The sequence below is a fragment of the Oryzias melastigma genome, linkage group LG16 (assembly GCF_002922805.2).
Source record: "Oryzias melastigma strain HK-1 linkage group LG16, ASM292280v2, whole genome shotgun sequence".
NCBI classification, from domain to species: Eukaryota; Metazoa; Chordata; class Actinopteri; order Beloniformes; family Adrianichthyidae; genus Oryzias; species Oryzias melastigma.
The window spans coordinates 18,582,524-18,602,189 of record NC_050527.1 but is presented as its reverse complement, the minus strand read 5'-3'; the positions used below and the strand labels follow the sequence as shown (position 1 = coordinate 18,602,189).

At 42.7% G+C, this 19,666-nt stretch overlaps 1 protein-coding gene across 1 annotated transcript in view; it reads left to right on the top strand.

The window, feature by feature from the left end:
- The window catches only part of fras1 (Fraser extracellular matrix complex subunit 1), a gene marked incomplete at its 5' end in the record, with an annotated part of 79,968 nt that overhangs the window by 32,937 nt on the left and 27,365 nt on the right, over positions 1 to 19,666 (top strand). The window contains 9 exon segments of the mRNA XM_024260302.2: positions 1,842 to 2,069; positions 4,166 to 4,279; positions 5,708 to 5,858; positions 6,397 to 6,556; positions 6,648 to 6,816; positions 6,884 to 7,130; positions 16,607 to 16,951; positions 17,340 to 17,500; positions 17,644 to 17,791. Coding sequence (XP_024116070.1) covers positions 1,842 to 2,069; positions 4,166 to 4,279; positions 5,708 to 5,858; positions 6,397 to 6,556; positions 6,648 to 6,816; positions 6,884 to 7,130; positions 16,607 to 16,951; positions 17,340 to 17,500; positions 17,644 to 17,791 — 1,723 coding nt within the window.

The following is a 19,666-nucleotide window of genomic DNA, read 5'->3' as shown; positions in this document are numbered from 1 at the left end:
ATACGAGAGGGTCCTTTTTTTCAAAATGGCGCCTTTTCTGTTAGTGTTATCTCCATAGCAACCATTTTATGTTTTGTTCGCCTGAGGTCACCGAACAGATTGACGTTAGTTTCACAAGAATCGGCCAAAGTACATTTTTGGATCTCCTTAGCAACGGAGGTTATTTGCTACCCACGTCCAAATTCCATATATTATCATATTTTAAGTTATAACACTTGTTAAACCTTTAACCTGGGATGTGAGTGAGAAATTGCTTAAAAAGGCACTTTTTTCAAAATGGCGGCTTTTCTGTTGGTTTTATCTCCATAGCAACCATTGTATGTTTTGTTCGCCTGAGGTCACTGAACAGATTGATGTTAGTGTTATGACAATTGGCAAAAGTAAATTTTGGATTTCCTCAGCAACGGAGGTTGTTTGCTAACCACGCCCACATTCCTTATATGTTCATATTCAATGTTATTATACCTGTTAAAGCTTAAGCCTGGGATCAACCTATTAAAGTCTCATAGCAATGCATTGAAATATGAGCGTGTATTAAGACTAATCCACTTTTGCGAGCTCACCACGCGCACGCCGTTCAAGATCTCTAGCTTGTAATACCATATATTTTATGCCAATGGCTTCCCAATGATGCCAAAAGCCTTTGGAAATGATTGATAAATACCCCTAAGAGTTATATTTGTTTGAAGCTGGTGCTAACAGTGGTTTTTTTGGACAAATCAAGATGGCAGCCCTTCCCAAGATCAAAGGTCAACGAAACTTTAGGGGTCGTTGAAGACTAACGCCAGTGGCATGTGGGTCAAATTTTGTAAAAATCGTACGAACAAAAGTTACGTTTTAACGTTGTAAAATTCACAAAATGTCAGATCCATCTTCCTCCACTTCATCCGGGACCGGGTCGCGGGGGCAGCAGTCTAAGCAAAGATGCCCAGACTTCCCTCTCCCCGGCCACTTCCTCCAGCTCCTAGGGGTGGGGGGGACCCTGAGGCGTTCCCTGGCCAGCCAAGAAACATAGTCTCTCCAGCGTGTCCTGGGTCTTCCCCGGGGCCTCCGCCCAGTGGGACATGCCCGGAACGCCTCACCAGGGAGGCGTCCAGGAGGCATCCAGACCAGATGCCCGAGCCACCTCAACTGGCTTCTCTCGATGCGGAGGAGAAGCGGCTCTACTCCGAGCTCTCTCCGGGTGACCGAGCTTCTCACCCTATCTCTAAGGGAGCGCCCAGCCACCCTCTGGAGAAAACTCATTTCAGCCGCTTGTAGTCGGGATCTCGTTCTTTCGGTCACGACCCAAAGCTCATGACCATAGGTGAGTATTGGAACGAAGATCGACCGGTAAATTGAGAGCTTTGCTTTCTGGCTCAGCTCTCTTTTCACCACAACGGACCGGTACAGTGACCGCATAATAGCGGACGCAGCTCCAATCCGCCTGTCGATCTCACGCTCCGATCTTCCATCACTCGTGAACAAGACCCCAAGATATTTAAACTCCTCTACCTGAGGCAGGCGCACTCAGATTGTCTCAGAATGTCAGATTTCAAAACAAAATGGCTGCCAAGTGGTAGGTTGTGGAGCCATCCCATAATAATGTAAAATTTAGCCATGGATATATCCAGTAAAGCTATGTTGGTTTCGTTTGCGAATTGAGAACTTTTTTTTTTATTTTGCTGAGTCAGCAGTTTTTTTCGCAACGGTTTTTTGCGTACCATGCGCAGAAAGATAGAATGTTAAAGCAAAAACAATATGGTCCTTGCAGTCAGTAGACTGCTGCTGCGTAGCATAATCACTGCTTCAACTATATGTCTTTGTGTGTTGACTTTTCTTTTTTCCTGGGTCTTGTCCAGGCGGACTCCATCACCTTCACCATCGTCCAGCCTCCCCGCCACGGCACAGTTGAACGCACCAACAACGGCCAGCACTACAGACAAACCAGCAGCTTCACCATGGATGACATCTATCAGAACCGGATCAGCTACAACCACGATGGCTCCAACTCACTCAAGGACCGTTTTACCTTCACATTAACTGATGGTACCAACCTGCTCTTCATGGTGGAGGAAGCAGGCAAAGAGGTTGGTCTCAGTGTTTGGTCTCAGTGCTACCATTTTAAGGCCATCCGGTTGTCACTGTAGAAAAAACAAGTGTCATAGACCTAAAAGGATTGTCCAGTGTGAGTATGCATTGGTGAGGCTGTAGCTTACAGGGCGGAGCAACCTGTAATTCAATCAGCTTCAATCTCTTCAATCTCAGTGTTTAATGTGTCCCTGTGCAAGACATCTAATCCCAGATTCTCTCATTTGTGAAAAAACTAAGAGTGTGTGTGATTTGGAGAGGTTGTCCACCTACGTGTATATGAGTGTGTATTTGAAGGTTAGTGTGTGCTCTGACCTTTTTGAGGTATGTGTGTGTGCAATTTGTTTTCTTAAAAACAGATCATTTTGAGAAGACCTATAGCAGGTTAGAAGAAAAGAAGCATGTCTGCAACTCTGGTCAGCCTCTGCCATTCATCCTGCCCCCTCTGAATTGACTGAACTCAGGATACAATCCCCCTCACAAGTATATCAGCACCAGTGTCAGAGTGTGTCTTTAATGTCAGCTGCATGGCATTAGTTGAAAGAAAGAGCATAATAACTGTTGGGGGAATGAGCTCTTCAGACTGTCAGATAGACACAGTGACAGTTTGCAGGCGTTGATGCCCTCAGTCTCTTTAACACATATGCAAAGCATATGCAGATAGAGGATGTCCGCTCATTGGGCAATCACCCAGACCGGTGTGGTGGAATATTTGTTGATCCGATGAAATGAAGAAATATTGTCAAACGTTTTCAAGAATGTTTATTAAACAGAGCAGAGAAAAGTACACGCTGGCGAGCATGGAGGAGAGGTCTGCAGAACTCTGATCTGCGATGAAGGACATTCGTATTTTATGTGATCATACAATCAGCAGTTAATCAGGAGCTTCAAGGTGGGAGCGTAAATGCCATATCTAATATGAACAAGATGTTCTAATGAAATCAAAGTGTTTATGCATTGTGGTCAGGGTGTTCTGACAACAAGAAAACAAGCCTCGTGGCATTAAGACTCTGTACAAAGGTTAGACACGTATGGTTGTAAAGACACTTTAATGTAGTGAAGATTTAAAGGATGAAACATATAAGTAAATGTATAATTTCCGTGACACCGGGGTCAGCGGGGCAACCACAGGGACCCCCAACGCCAGAGGTCAGGGAGGCACAGGAGCACCGAGAGTGAGAGCTCCAGAAAAGCCAGGAGAACCCAAATATAACTTGAATTCATTTACAGTTAGTCCCTTTATTTAATCAACGACTGCAGATGGATGGATGGTTTGATGGATGACAGATGGATGGATGGATGGATGGATGGATTGATTGATTGATGATGGATGATGGATGATGGATTTATTTATGGTGGATGGATGGATAGATGGATGACGGATGGATGGATGGATGTATGATGGATGATAGATGGATGGTCTAAGTCACAACACTATCTCTGGGTATATGAACACATAGGCGGGCCAGGACTAATAGTAACCAGCTTTGTTTCTGATCAGAATGAAAATGCTTCATGTAAACACGCCAATCGGAATATTCTGATCCGATCAGACTCATTCAGATCGATCTTACCTTCTGATTGAGATGGGTGGGATGAGCTGATACACCAACTGTCGATCTGTATGAGTCTGCAGCTAATGTTAGGAGAGAAGAAAGCTGAGTAAAATGACTAGAATTGGTCCATTGACTGGCTTTGGTTTTAATGAATCTTTCTGTTTTAGTAAACATGTTTTTAATAAAATGTTTATTAAACTGGTCAACCTATGGCTAGTTCATGTCACAGCCGTGTAAAAAAATTAACGTTATTTCAAGTGTTTTATTTTTTGTTACATTTTTATATTAGTTTAATGTTAGCTGATTCACTTGTGCATTTTGAAATGGATCTTACAATCCAATTATTTATTCTTATCTTTTTTTATGTACAGCCATCTCGTTTAGCAGCTCTCTTTGATTCTGACACACTGAATTATAGACATTTAAAGTTGACAATCTTTTAGTATTTACTCTACTGAAAGTAAGGAAGTCCTTTAACTCCAATCCACCATCTTCAGAGATGTCTCTTAGTAGTTTGGTTTGTTTGTTTGTTTTTCCAGATTGTTACAGCTGCTCCTCAAAAGTTCAAGATTGAAATTTTGCCGGTTGATGACGGGACGCCGCGCATTGTCACCAATCTGGGTCTGCAGTGGCTGGAGTACATGGACTCCAAGGTGCAGGTTTTTGTTTGGTCATAGGAAGTGACTCATGTGTTTGTTAACACTGAGATGGGTCTGATGAAAACCTCCTTACATTGCAGTGTCGTTTCCACGTATTAATTTGTTAGAGTAAACTCTGTACCAACATAAAATTAGGAACATGACACGAGTCGGAATGCAATTTCTCCGGAGGAGAGCCCTTCATCACCAATGCCCAAAGCAGCTCTGAACTCCGAAATCATAGGACCTCCTTTATGGTTTCAAGGGAAGCCCTGTTATTTCATAAACAGTGGGGGTCTAGTCTAAGGTTTGCACATATATGGTGTTAGTACAAGATTTTAGACTGTTGCTTTGAGTGGCCGACGCTGGTCTCCACTGAGGCCTTGTTTTTAACAGTTGTCATCTTTGAGTAACAACTTCCCTCCAGATCCTCTCCTTCTAGGGTGGCTTCCACTTCTCAGCACAGCTTATGGAATTGGTTATATATACAAAGCAGAAAATGTCTTCAAACTCAGTATCAGGTTCAACAGAGTAAAATCATAGAAATAAGAAAATAGCAGTTACAATATAAAAGAATATATCATAACTTTATCATCATTTGAAGTGTTTGTTTTAATAAATAGGGGTGGATGTATACAGGTGAGGCTCAGAACCAGATGGAGGGATGTGCAGCAGGTTAAGGATGGAAATGTCATGACTGATTCTACACATGTGATACAAAGATGGAAGGAGACTTTAAAGAACTGATGGATGAAGATGGATGGATTTGAGAGCATAGCGTAGAAGATACTGTGGAGCAGGAAGTAGCAAAGATCAATAAGGAGGACGTGAGCAAGAAAAGTGAGTTGGTTCAGACAACATGCCTGTGGAGGTACGTAGGGAGTGTTTTGGAGAGGTGATGCAAGTTTTTTCTGACTGAACTGTTTAACAATATCTGGAGAGTGAGAGGATGTGTGAAGAATGGAGGAGAAATGGAGGAGAAATGCTTCCATTTTGAAGACGGGACACATGCAGAATTATGGAAGTTACTGAGGAACAAAGCTGATGAGTCAAACAAAGAAATTACAAAAACAATGAAGAACAGAGCAGGTCATAAGGAGTTGTGTCTTTGTAGATCTAGAGAAAGTCCAAGACAGAATCCAGAGGGTAGAGCTGGAGTTTGGATGACAGAGCAGACCGTTGGAGATGTTCAGGACTGGATGCGAGCTGGAGGACAGTGGGGAGATGTTCTGTAGAGAACTTTGAACTCCTTTTGTTTGCTGTGGTGATGGAAAGACTGACTGCTTCTCTTTGGGAGAGATGAGGATCAGTAATGAATCCATCAGAAGACAACTGATGGTAGATGTTTAGTAGATAAATGCAAGGAAGCAGATGAACATGCTTTAGACACTTTGAGAGGGAGAGCAATGATGCTGAGGGGAATTTCTGTCTCATGTTGGTCAGGCCACCAACCTGATCACCAAGAAGGAGCTGCTGACCATGGACCCTGACACAGAGGATGGACAGCTGGTGTACGAGGTTACCACAGCACCTAAGCAAGGCTTTCTGGAGAGCAAACTGAGACCAGGAGGCCCCATCAGCACCTTCACACAAGGTAGACCCCAGCCACGCCCCCTTCTTCATGATGTCATGATGTTTACTTTCTCATCGTCATCGTGTCCTATTTAAATGATTAACTGAGGCTGGCATGCTCCAAATCATCATGGTTTAATCTTTGTTGTCTTGTTTTATGTCATGTGATCCCTGTAACACTGGAGATCCACTGTTTATGTTCTATGATTGATCTGGGGCATAACATAAAAATAAATGAAGAAAAATGTGTAACAAAAACACAAAGAGAATGTTTCCATAAAAAACATAACAAATGTATTTACATGAAATCAAACAAATGTTCACCGTAAATGTTCTCTCCTATTTTCTAGGTTCTCTCCTATTTTCTTTCAAAAAGACACAACTTTCTAAAGTTGTGTCTTTTTGAAACTTGAGCCAGACTAAATGAGACGCAACAGGCAAAGACGGATAATGTGGTCCTGTGTTTAATTTGAATGAATACCGAGGTCATACCTGGTCATGCCAGGCAGATAAATCAAGTAGCAGGTGAAGACTCATTTTGTGTTCTTGGCTCTTTGTAGCCGATATCAACCTGGGTCTGATCCGTTATGTGCTGCATGACGAAAACATCCTGGAGACAATGGACAACTTCAAGTTTCTGGTCAAAGACAGCAAACCCAATGTGGTCAGTGACAACGTCTTCCACATCCAGTGGTCCCTCATCAGCTTTGAGCATAAGAGGTGTGTGGCAGAAAGCTCCAACAGCACGCGCTTCAGATGTAAAGCAGCAAAACCATGCCGTATTACGCCTTCTCCTCTGGTGTTCTTTCAGTTACAATGTGAGCGAGAAGGCCGGCTCCATAGCTGTGACAGTCAAGCGCACCGGCAACCTCAACCAGTACGCCATTGTGCTTTGCCGCACTGAACAGGGCAGCGCTGTTTCCAGCAGCGGCACTGGATCCCGTCTGGACCAGCAGGATTATGTGGAGTATGCTGGACAGGTACATGAGCTGCAGAGAAACAGATGTACAAGTCCATGATCTCCTACTAATCCAGTCCACTCCACAGGTTCAGTTTGATGAGCGCGAGGACACCAAGGTGTGCAACATCATCATCAATGACGATAAACGGTTCGAGGGGGTGGAGAGCTTTCACGTGGAGTTGAGCATGCCGGTGTATGCACTGCTGGGCAGAAACGTTCGTGCTGCAGTTAGCATCAACGACACCGAGGACGAACCCACTCTGCAGTTTGACAAGAAGACCTACCACGTCAACGAGAGCAGCGGCTTCTTTGCCGCTCCTGTGGAGAGGAAAGGTATGCACACAGGGAGACCAAGAAATGTCTTATTATTTTAGATAATGCTTCATTTAGGCAGTCTTCCTTTTTACTTTCTGGAATGCATTGCAAATATATTAACACATTTTTGTAAGTATTCATAATGTGAGGAGAAAAATAATCTGTCAGATACCGACTCTGCCAGGTGTCCATGTTCAACATAGATACCACTGATCTGTAAGACAGAAGACTCCATGAAATCACAGTTTGATTGATAGATTTTTACTTATATTTGTATAATAGAGCAGAAAATAAGTATTTGGTCAAAAACAGAAAGCTCACCTCAAAGGTTTCCTGTAGGTTTTCACCAGGCTTTCCCACTCTAGCTGCTATTTTGGTCCATTCTTCCATTCAGGTCCTCAAGAGGTGTGATAAGAAGAAGCTAACCTGTCTGCAGGTCAACTGCTCTTTCAAGGTTTCCCGCTTATCCTCCACCACTGATGAAGAGACTTCATTCAGAGTAAAAGAGGCCATTAGTAATTAAAGTTCGTCAGTTTTTTCAGTTTCAGTCTTGCTTTCTGTTAGCACAATCAAGCATCAAATTTTCAGTTCTTTACTTACCAGTAAAACATAAAAAAAAGTAAGGACCAGCATAAACTACAATTGGAATTTCTTTCAGGCTGATATTTTATGTGCGACCAGCACAAAAACTGATGGAAATTCATGTTGGCCACATATAAAACGTGCAGCCAAGATACTCATAGCAGCACTGCCCGCACGTATTTAAAGTGCCTCCAAGGCTAAATATTGTTGTCCGTCACACGTCCATCCATCCATCTTCTTCCACTTCGATCACACGTACTCAAAGTTAAAGATACATCATGCAGATTATTGTGTGAAATGTGTTCTCTGTAGTTGAGCCGTCTCCTGGGGAAGTGGTGAGCTGCAGACACAGCTGCACTTGGGAACCATTTGTTGGTTTAGACTCCAATCCAATCTCTTCATAATGAGTGTTGAGCAGGAAGGCGCTGAGTCCCATTTGTAAAGTCTTTAGTCTGACTCAGCCTGGATTTGAACTCATGACCATCCAGTCTCGGGACAGACACTCTACCTCAAAGCCACTGAGCTGGTTCAGCACTGGCTATACACATTTAGAAATAGTTTAAAGAAATGTGACTACTAGTGCTGTAAAAAGAGCACAAAACGTGTCTTTCTAAACACACTAATGTGGATGATGATGTCATAGTGAAGTGGGTGAGTCTTTCAGGAGTTCCTATGAGCAAGACATACAGTTTCCAAGACTTGTCAAGTAGGAAATGGAATCAAACATGTTGAACATGTTTTCAAATATGTTATACTAGACCGTAAGGCAAAAGGAAGGAAGCATTATTTAGAATTCAGTAAGGCTGGGTTGATCTGTTGAATTGTTGACAACCACAACCAGTAATTTGCAGAAAACCGTAAGGAGTTATGTAAAATGACTGGTGCCAGTGAATAAGTTGGTTAAAGTCTTGTTAATGTCTTTATTTTCATTCACAGAACAGGAAGTACATTCACAACAGTAGGGGGCAGTATAGAGCCCTTTTTTTTCTCTTTGAGCACTCATGGTGAAATTACTGCAACACAACATGGAGTATGTTGAAAAACGGCCAAAAAATGCTTTATGAAAAACAACATGGTGGAAAAATTAGAACAACAGAAGTTGACGGTCAAATTTAACCCTTTAAGCAGTGTTTATGTTCTTTGATTTACTGTAACTTGTCAACCATTAACATGATCAACATGATTCCAGTAGATTGTGAAGAGAAAAAGTGGCTCAATGAGCCGCTTTTGTCCTTCAGAATCTACTGGAATCATGTTGATGGTGCTGAAAAGTTACAGTATGTTAAAGATTTTGTGTTCAAGTGTCACAAACGATGTCTCAGGTGTTCAAGTTCAAGTTCAAGTCAGCTTTATTGTCAAATATGCTGAATACCCAAGATAAACAGCACAGATGAAATTTCTTTCCTCTCATCCCTCAGTGCAAATAGTAATGCTAATCAGAACAACAATAATAACAAAAATATTAGGGCTGTCAGATTTGTCGCGTTAATTATGCGTTAATTTGACACGTGCATGACGGCGACAATTTTTTTGACGTATTTGTAGTGTTTCTCTCTCATATTAACTCTAATAATCCACTCGGGTCTCAGTAGCAGTCACCATGCTTTATTTCCGTAGCTTTCCAGCCCGCACATGCCCAGTACATACATCCGTGACGTCATCAACAATCGACAGGGTTTGTTGTCATACACTACATCCCTCCTTTTCTCAGATGACTTTCTTTACAAACATTAACAGAAACTTAGTTAAACCTTATTATTTTATTTTATTTTTTTTAACCAATGTAATAAACTCGTATAAACATTAGTTGTAACCTGCAGTTTGAAACATTTGGAAATGAATAAAATATTCTTACTAAACATAAATCGTCTCAAGTTTAACTAAATTCAAAATACAATTTTAATAATATCTGTAATTTCTATTCAAATTAACAATACAATAAACCTTGTTTCAAAACTTTATCTTAGATCGTACTACACACGAAAAATGAAATGTATTTTATCATATATACCATTTATACCATATAACTTCCATTTAGAATAATGAACATTTTGTTTACACAATTCTATCAAACAAGATTTTTTTTTTCTTTTTAAAATGAACTTAAATGGATAGGGGTGGACTACCCTTCCATCAGACAACGTCGGGGATTATTCTGCCCCTTTTAGACGATGTTTGTTTATGTCACAAAGTCCTTAAGATGTGTCGGAGTCCTCTTTGCTCTTTGAGGTCGACCCTCTTGCTGTTTCGGCGCATCAGGCGTTGCCGTAGTAGGTTTAATCCCGTCATAAAGCAGAGAAGCGTCCTGTTCAGGTTCAATCCATAACTTCACGTGTGACACATGTCTCATCTTCTTTATGCCGTTCTTCTCCAGCCATACCGATGGACCTTTTCGGCTGATGACAGTGTACGGTTCAGGTTCAAATGGTGTTGACAGTTTGTTTTGCTTTTGCTGACGTAACAATACTCTGTCTCCTTGTTTCACTTGACTTTCTTTTGCTCTTCTGTGTCTGTCTGCATCTTCACGTCCCTTCTCCTTCCTCACAGCATCAGCCCTCCGAACAGCGACATCATCCTTTGTTGGATTTTGTTGGAAACTTGTGAGTTCCGGAAGTTTGGTTCTGATTTGACGGTTGAACAATAACTCAGCTGGACTGCGGCCTGTGACACAATGAGGAGTGCTTCGGTAGGCCAAAAGAAAAACATCCAGCTCCGCCCTCCAATCCTTTCCTTCGGCATGAGCAGAACGTATAGCCTTACAAAGCGTTTTGTTCTGTCTCTCAACTTCTCCATTAGCTTGAGGCCAATATGGTGTGATGCGACGATGTGTGATTCCGTTCTCCTGTAAATACAGCTTGAATTCTTTTGAGATGAACGGAGTGCCGTTGTCTGTCACCACACTTTCTGGGAGACCATGAGTTGCAAATAAATGTTTCAAACGTTTGATTATGTTCATTGAAGTGGGGTTTTGAAGAATGTCAGCACTCACCCATCTGGAGTAGTAGTCTGTCACTACTAAGAGGTGGTGCCCTGATGGAAATGGTCCACACATGTCCATAGCAAGCATCTGCCATGGTTTCTCTGGGAGCTCCGTCCTAACAGTAGGGACATCTTGTGAAGTCGCAGTGTTGATTTGACATGCATGACAGGATCTCACTAAGTCTTCCACTTCTCGATCAATCCCTGGCCACCAAACTTTGGTTCTCAGTCTTTGCTTTGTTTTTACTATGCCTTGATGGCCTTCATGAGCTAACATTAGCGTCTGTCGTCGTGCAGCTAGCGGCATCACAATTCGCGAACCTCTCAACACAATATTGCCCATGGTACAAAGTTCAGTTTTAACGGTTTGGTAGGCATGGTCACATTTCCTCCAGTCACCACTTTTCATACAGCTGCGCACAACGTTCAGAGTCGGGTCTGCTGCTGAAAGTTCTTCTATCTGTTGTGGAGTGAACGCATGTGGCACTGCGTGCTGAGTCACCCAGTATACATGATCCTCCATCGTTCCGCGTTGCACAGGATGGTTGACAGTTAGCCGTGACAATGAGTCAGCAGAGTTCTGTGGTCCTGGTTTATACACAACCTTAAATCGATAGGGCTGCAGCCGCAGAGCCCATCTTTCGATTCTTGCTGGTGGTTTGGATTTTGGTGAGTATATGGTTTCCAGAGGTTTGTGGTCGGTGACCAAGACAAAGTCCTTTCCATATAGGAAAACATGAAATTTCTCACACGCCCAAACTATGGCTAGAGCTTCCTTTTCGGTTTGGGAGTAGCGCTGCTCCACATCAGACAAAGCTCGACTTGCATAGTATACAGGTCTGAATGTTCCATCACTTTGCTGTTGACTCAGAATGGCTCCTAATCCCACAGGACTAGCATCAACAATCACCTGTGTTTCAGCCTCCTGTCTGAAATATGCCATTACATGGGAACTGGTCAACTGTCTTTTTAACTCAACAAATGCATTTTCCTGCTCAGAACCCCATGTCCATTTGCATGACTGTCTCGTGAGTTTTCTCAGTGGTTCCGATGTTGTTGCGAAATCTGGGATGAACCTGCCACAGTAGTTCACGAGTCCTAAGAAACTTCTTACTTCTGCAGCGTTTGTTGGACGTCGTGTGTTTTCCACAGCTTCGATCTTTGACTGGGCTGCTCCAATTCCGTTTTTGGATAAGACGTGTCCCATGAATTCCAGCTGTGTCATTCGAAACTGACATTTCTTTCTGTTGATTGTCAATTGATTCTCTTGGAGTCGTTGCAGCACTTGGTGGAGTCTTTCGTCGTGTTGCTGCATGGTTTCACCTGAAACAATGATATCATCAGATATGTTGTGTACACCGAAAATCCCTTGGAGCACCTGTCCAATGATGTGTTGGTATATTTCCGGTGCAGATGAAATGCCAAACATCAGTCTTTTATAACGCCATAGTCCTGTGTGTGTGACAAAAGTTGTGATGGATCTGGATTCTGGCTCAAGCTCTATTTGATGATATCCCCACTTTAGATCTAACTTAGAAAAGACTGTGGCTCCTGTCATTTTCTCCAGGATTTCATCTATGATGGGAATGGGGTGTCTTTCTCTTATTATAGCCTCATTTGCCCTGCGCATATCCACACACAGTCTAGGCTCCTTCTTTCCATGCACAACAACCAATGGTGAGACCCATGGAGTCGGTCCGTTCACCCTTTCGATGACATCAGCATCTTCGAGTTGTTTTAGTTTTTCCTCCACTTGCTTTCTCAAGCTAAAAGGAACTCTCCGTACTGGCTGAGCAACTGGCTGCACACTTTTATCTATATGCAGTTTTAGTTGGAAGTCTTTGAGCTTTCCCAAACCCTGAAAACAGTCTTTGTACTTGTGCTCAAGCTCAGTAGTGAAGACTTTATCATCATTTTGCTGGACTGAGTTCACCTGTTCAAATGGACCGATGTGTAGAAGTCCCAGCTTAATAGCAGTCTGTCTGCCTAACACACAAATTTGTGCTTCACGGACAACTTGAATGGGTGCACTGACAGCTTCTGACGTCTCACTAGCTCTGAAGCTAGCAGAAAAGACACCTTTAACATGGAGTGCTTTCTTTGACCCAAAGGGATAGACCTTCTTCACTGGGTTCTGTAGCTCAATGTTGCTGCTCGATTTTAACAGTTTAAAGATGCATTCTGTCACGATGTTACATGAAGCTCCAGAATCTATCAGCATCTTCACTGGTTGGTCATTAATCAATACTGTCAATGTTCCCTCTGCAGCACAATCTTCGATTGTAAACACATGATCATCTTCACTGTCACTGTGCTCTTTCTGAATTTCTGTGGTAACAACTCTGTTAACTTTGTGTGTCATCTTCGTTTTACACATTTTTGCAAAATGTCCTTCTTTTCCACAGTTGTTACACTTTTTATTTTTTGTTACGGTGCATTCTCGACTTAAATGTCCTAATCTTCCACATCTGAAGCATTTTATTCTGCGATCGTCCGACACTTGCTTTTGAGTGGTGGAAACTCTTGGTTTACTCATTTTATCTCCTTTTGTGTAACATTTCTTGTCCACTGCATTTACTGTTAGCTTTTCCATTCTTGCAGCCTGTTGATCTGCTGTTTCCGTGGTTCTTGCTATTTCCAACAGCCCTGCAAGTTTTAAGTCTTTCTCACGTAGCAGCCGTCTGCGCAACGTGTTTGACGTGCACTTGTCAATCACCTGATCACGAATGAAATCATCTCTGTTGTCTCCAAATTCACAAGTTGCAGCTAGCTTTTTTAATCTGCTCACAAAACTGTCCATTGACTCTCCTTGTGACTGCTCTGCTTGCCTGAACACGTGTCTTTCGTACGGAATATTCTTCTGCGGTGTGAAATAATCATTCAACTTGTTGACTGCAGCTTCGTAGCTATCCTCATTCACATTTCCGTCCAAAGTAAAGAAAATGTCTTGAACTTCCGCTCCTGACAAATGCAGCAATAAAGCTCTTTTCCTTATATCTTCACGGACTCCTGAGGCAGCTAAATAGAGTTTAAAACTATTTAGCCATTTCTGCCAACGAACTCCGACGTTAGCTGAATCGCTATGCACATCAAAGGGGGCGACCGCCGGCAAGCTTAGCGCCATTTTCACTCACTTTTCTCTTTCTCCCGGGATCTTTATTTTCGTCTCGAAACTTTGTCTTCGTGTTCAGCACAAGCTACATCCTCGTCGCCATTTGTAGTGTTTCTCTCTCATATTAACACTAATAATCCACTCGGGTCTCAGTAGCAGTCACCGTGCTTTATTTCCGTAGCTTTCCAGCCCGCACATGCCCAGTACATACATCCGTGACGTCATCAACAATCGACAGGGTTTGTTGTCATACACTACAGTATTAATTGCGGATTTTCTCATACATGTCTTTCCACACCGCGCGAGGGTGTCCCTCATCGCCCTCTAACTCACCGGCTGCTCTCACTAGATCACGGCGGGTCTCCAACCACCGAGCTGCTAGTTTGAACCAACCCGGCTCCAGGACGCGGAGAGCTCCTGCACCCTAACCCGACTCCGGTTCGCGTCCAGTACCACGTCTGGTGGTACCGGCTCGTGTCCGGCGCCGCGTCCCGAGAGCTGCGGACCCCCGACGTTCAGAACAGTAAGCGCACCGGGGGACGTTTTAAATGTAGTTTAAACAACGTCAGTTATTTGTAGATGAAAAGATAAATCTCAGCTTTGAGTGTGTGGCCCGTCCCTCTTTCGCCGCGTGAAAATATGCAAAATATCCCAAAGTTCTAGAGGTTTAAGCGTGATCCAGCCCCAGCATAGCGGTCTGTCTGCCGGCATATTCATGGTGTGAGCTCCGCTGGACACGTCGCTGCATCGAGCTGCAGCCAGAGAACGCGGCGGCAGTAACAGACTGTCAAACTATCCACAGTGTATCCCGCTTTTCTCAGTCTTTAATGTTTTAAAAAACAAAAGTTAATTGGAAATGATAAATCTCTATTTCATTTATTACTGTAGTTCAGTAGAGGAGGAAAAGATTTGGTCCTGACAAAAAATGAACATGAAAGTGTTATGGAAATGTTATTTTTGATGTTATTTTATTTTATTTTACTGAACGTTGATTGAAGTTTAGAATTTAAAATGCCCTTCACTTGCACAGGGGCTTTTGTTAGGCATTTTATGTTACAGCCTTTTATTGTTAAGAAAGTTTATCTCAATACAATGACACAAAATAAAGTATTTCTGATGAAAACTATTAATTTTGCCATTCTTGTTTTCATAATTAATGTAGAACTGCTAAATTCCACGAAGCACACACTTTTTTCCTAAAAAAAAAAACAACCACATATTAATTTGCGATTAATCGCGAGTTAACTATGGACAATGCGATTAATAGCGATTAAAATTTTTATCTTCTGACAGCTCTAAAAAATATTAAAAACAGTAGTATAATATAAATACAGAATAAACAAGGTAAGATTGAAATAAAGGGAAAATAGTGCAAAATGGCTATGGATAATACTGTAAGTTATGTCTTAAAGTGGCAACAGTGCTGGAAATTCAAACTTCGGTATTCAGTTAGTTTGTAGCAGCAGGGGGTGGGGGCAGAGGGGGGAGTGCTGGGAGTGAGTTCAGTTTCCTGATGGCCTGGTGGAGGAAACTGTCCCTGAGCCTGCTGGTTCTGGCCCGAAGACTTTTCAGTCTCCTCCCTGATGGCAGCAGGCTGAAGTGGCTCTGGGGGTGGAGTGGTAAATGTCAGAGAGGTTAGTGACAGGGACACCAATGATCTTCTCAGCTGTTTTCACAATGCGCTGCAGAGACTTCCTGCAGGATGCAGTGCAGGCTCCGTACCACACAGTGATACAGCTGGTCAGGATGCTCTCAATGGCTCCACTGTAGAAAGTCTCCATGATGGGGGGAGGAGCTCAAGCCATCTTCAGTTTGCGGAGGAAGTACAGGCGTTATTGAGCTATTTTGGCCAGTGATGCGATGTTGTGGTTCCATGACAGGTCTTCAGAGATGTGCACACCCAGGAACTTGGTGCAGCTCACCCTTTCCACTGCAGCTCCATTGATGGTCAGAGGGGCGTGCTGTGTGCTCGCCTCTCGCTGTCAGGTGAAAGCATCAGCACCAGGTCGTCAGGAGGAGGAGGAGTTTTCTGTGCTGGAGTGCGGTTGTCTGCTTCAAAGCGGGAAAAGAAGACATTGAGCTGGTCCAGTACATGAGTGGAGTTATCACAGGTCTGTGGGAGGGGCCTGTAGTCTGTGATGGTCTGAATCCCCCGCCACAGGTTCCTGGAGTCTCTGCTGTCCCTGAAGCGGTTAGCTGTCCTCCGGGAGCACTCTCTCTTAGCCACCCTGACAGGTTGGCTCTGGCTGTTCTCAGAGCAGCCTCGTCTCCAGCTCTGAAGGCAGCGTTCCGTTTCCTCCAGAGTCGGATTAAAGGGTTAAAGGGTTAATACTATTTTTATAGCATCCAAGGAACCAGAGGGAAAATAGTTTTACTTTTTAGCTTACAGTGTGGAAGAAAAAGGCCACAGTGCAGGGCCTGGTACGATATCTGACCGAATGGTGGTGCTATTTAGCCAGCTTTTGAAACAGCATGACTGGAACATTCTGAAGTTTTTGTTCACCAAATTACATCATTTGCACTTAATAGTTCTTGACATATAACCTTCAAAGCTCCCAAGCATTAACTGGAGGGACGATTTTTTTTTTTTTTGTAGGACGTATTGTAAAAGAACTAATGGTTCTACAAGTAGTTGCTCACTATTCCCAGTAGAGCTTTACAAATAAGTCTTGATCTCTTCTTTGGTTTGGAGGGAGTAGCAAAACCAAAATGCAGCAGAATAGAACATGATCATACAAGTAAGATAAGAACCACTGATTACAGTCCAACAATGATGAATTTGTTCAGAAAGTCCCATGCTCCTCCTTTTGCTTTCTTTCAGGCGACACCTCCAGCACCGTGTCTGCCCTGTGCTACACCGTGGCCCGGTCCGCTCGGGGCAGCAGCCTCCACGCTCTGGAGTCAGGCTCTGACTTCAAGAGCCGCGGCATGAGTGCCGACAGCCGCGTCATCCTGGGGCCTGGCGTCAGCATGTCCACCTGTGATGTGAAGCTCATCGATGACAGCGAGTATGAGCTGTCGGAAGAGTTTGAGCTGGTGCTATCAGATGCATCGGAAAACGCTCGGGTGGGAGATGTGGTTGTGGCCAAGGTGGTCATCGACGGACCCAACGATGCATCCACGGTGTCGCTGGGAAATGCCACATTTACTTTCAGCGAGGACGCTGGTATGGACATGTACACCTCTGTGTTTGGAATATTATCAATGTGAAGTGACCAGCCACTGACTGCTGTGAGAGTACCTCTGAGTTTTTAGAGACTTTAGAGACTGTCTCCTTCACTCCTTTGTCCTGCCCCTTCTACTGTCTTTGTGGTTCTTTTATCTTCTGCAGACCATCAGCACTCGACAGTCACTGTCATTAGTTGCTGCAAAGTTATTTTTCTCCAACAATGTCCTCTACTGCTATTAGCCTGTAAATTTAAATGAGCGTAAAATGAGTAAAAATTAACAGTCATTGAATGTCAAGCAAAGCTGGTTGTCATGGTGCCAGGAGCAAAAGCAGAACAAAAGCCATGATCATTTCCAATTTTCACCCTCTCATCTCCACTTTGCAGGCACCATTGAGATCCCTGTGCTGCGACATGGCAGTGATCTGTCCTCTGTGACCTCTGTGTGGTGTGCCACCAGACCCTCAGAGCCCCCCTCAGCCAGCCCAGGGGTCGACTACATCCCCAGTTCCAAGAAGGTGGAGTTTAAAGCAGGAAAGACGGAGGAGGTGTGTTTGTTCAGAGCCGTCTGTCTGGCATCTGCAGACACCGCGGCGCCCGACCAAAGCTGAAGAGAATCCTCCTTAACTTTCGAACAGATAACATTATGATCTACTTTGACTTTTACAACCTAACATTCTGCCTGTCATAGACCTGCAGCCTGACCATCATGGATGACATCCAGAGCCCCGCCATTGAGGGGGCGGAGTCCTTTGTGGTGTTTCTCAGTTCCCCTCAAGGCGCTGTCCTCCAGGAGCCCTACGAAGCCAGCGTGGTCATCAGCGACACCTTCCAGGACAGTGCGTGCACTCATACCTCACCTAATGAAGCTTTTAGTCGCTCACTTTGGTGAACAGAAAAAACTCGACCTGTGGGGACATTTTTACACTGGCATAGAATTTATAATTTAAGGGTATCCCATTGTCTAAGCTCTTTATGATGTATATTTTATTTTATTTTTATCCTCTCTCACCTATTTCTGTACCTGCGCTGTTGCATATTGCAATTTCCCCATTGTGGGACTAATAAAGGTTTTCTTAATCTTAATCTTAATCTTAATGAAAGTTCTAGAGTTTTTGAACACCCAATTGTAGCGTAAAAGGGGTGAATATGAAGTATTCAATCCCAAAGTTGGTTGAAAAATATACATTTTATTAAACTGAAATTTAATAAAATTATCCTCGGGGCATCACCTTCGTAATGAAGGAAACATATTTATTATTAATGATCAGCCGCTACTTCTAATCAGTAAAGTAATAGTCAATTAATCAGTCTCTCAACTTTAGGTCGTTCGTACCCTTTGAATTGACTTTACCACAAAGAAGAAAAATAATGATATCTGAATAATGACGTCCTTTTTAATATTTATTGAATAACATGAGGTTAAACAAGCAGAAATAATGGACATAAAAGCATGGAAAGCAATCAACATATGTGGAACATAGAATATAGCTTTCAACTAATAACTAGAAATAGGTAAATGAGAAGAAAATACATGAAATAATGAGGGGAGTGCATAAAAAGGTGTCGACATCTTCAGCCAGGTTTAGAAGGGAAGACGGGTTCTCACCAGAAACCTGCGGTTCTGCTGGTTCTGCTCCGTTCAGTCACTTAGCTTCTGGGGTGGTCGAGTGATTTCTCGATTCCGTTTTGTGACCAAAAAGTATAAGTCGCAAAGCTGGCCGGACAATGAAACTTATCGAATGGTCTAGCATTAAAATCAGTTTCAACATAGAAGCATCAAAAATTGTAAAAATGTTGGAATCTTTGGAAGCCCAAACTGTTCTTAATTAAATAAATAAATACAACATTATTTAATCAAGCAACACTCCAATAAAAGTCTTTTCAATAAATAATTGACCATTTTATTATGAAATACATTTCATTAAAATTTAAATGGACCATTTTATTATGAAATGTATTTCATTTTTACTTTAAAACATAATTTTTATGTTAAAAACATTTCATAATAAAAATATATATCATAATAATTTTTTTTTCATGTTGGATATTATTATAATCATGTGAGGTTTTTTTTGTAAAAGCTTGTATTTCAAAATTACTGTTTTACAAAGTGTCCTTTTTATTTCACAATGCTGTTTTTCAGAACGACGTATTTATTTCATGATGAGCTTTTTCCGAATAATAACTCTGTCTGTCAATCACTGAAAGTGGGCGGGATCTAAACGTTCATTGGCTGATCCTCTGAAATCGACTTGTATGCCTAGACTCCTGCTCTACTGTGTGTAGCACAATAAAAAAATATTTTTTTTCTTTCTTCATTTAGTGTGAAAGCATCCTCGTTATTGTCACTTAAACTAACCGACATTTGTGTTTGTTTATGAGGGAGAAAAAAGGAACATTATGTTTATGGTTGAGAATCTTCGTTTCAGGAAACTTTTAAGCTTTAGACCGTCCTCGACCGGAAATAGTCAGTGTTATCACGTTCTAGCTTTACGGGAGTCATTCCGGGCCCAATTAAAAAGGGTCCGGGCGGTTTGTCCGAACCTACTCTAACCCAAACCCTGACGCGGCACCGACGCGGGTCGGGTCACCAAATCCTGCTGATCGTCCGGTTCTGGGATTGTTCCGTGCACCGGAAATGTTGATATTCCACGACTTTGGAGCCCCTTTTGGGGGAGAAGTCCAGCAAAACAGACAAACTACGAACTGTA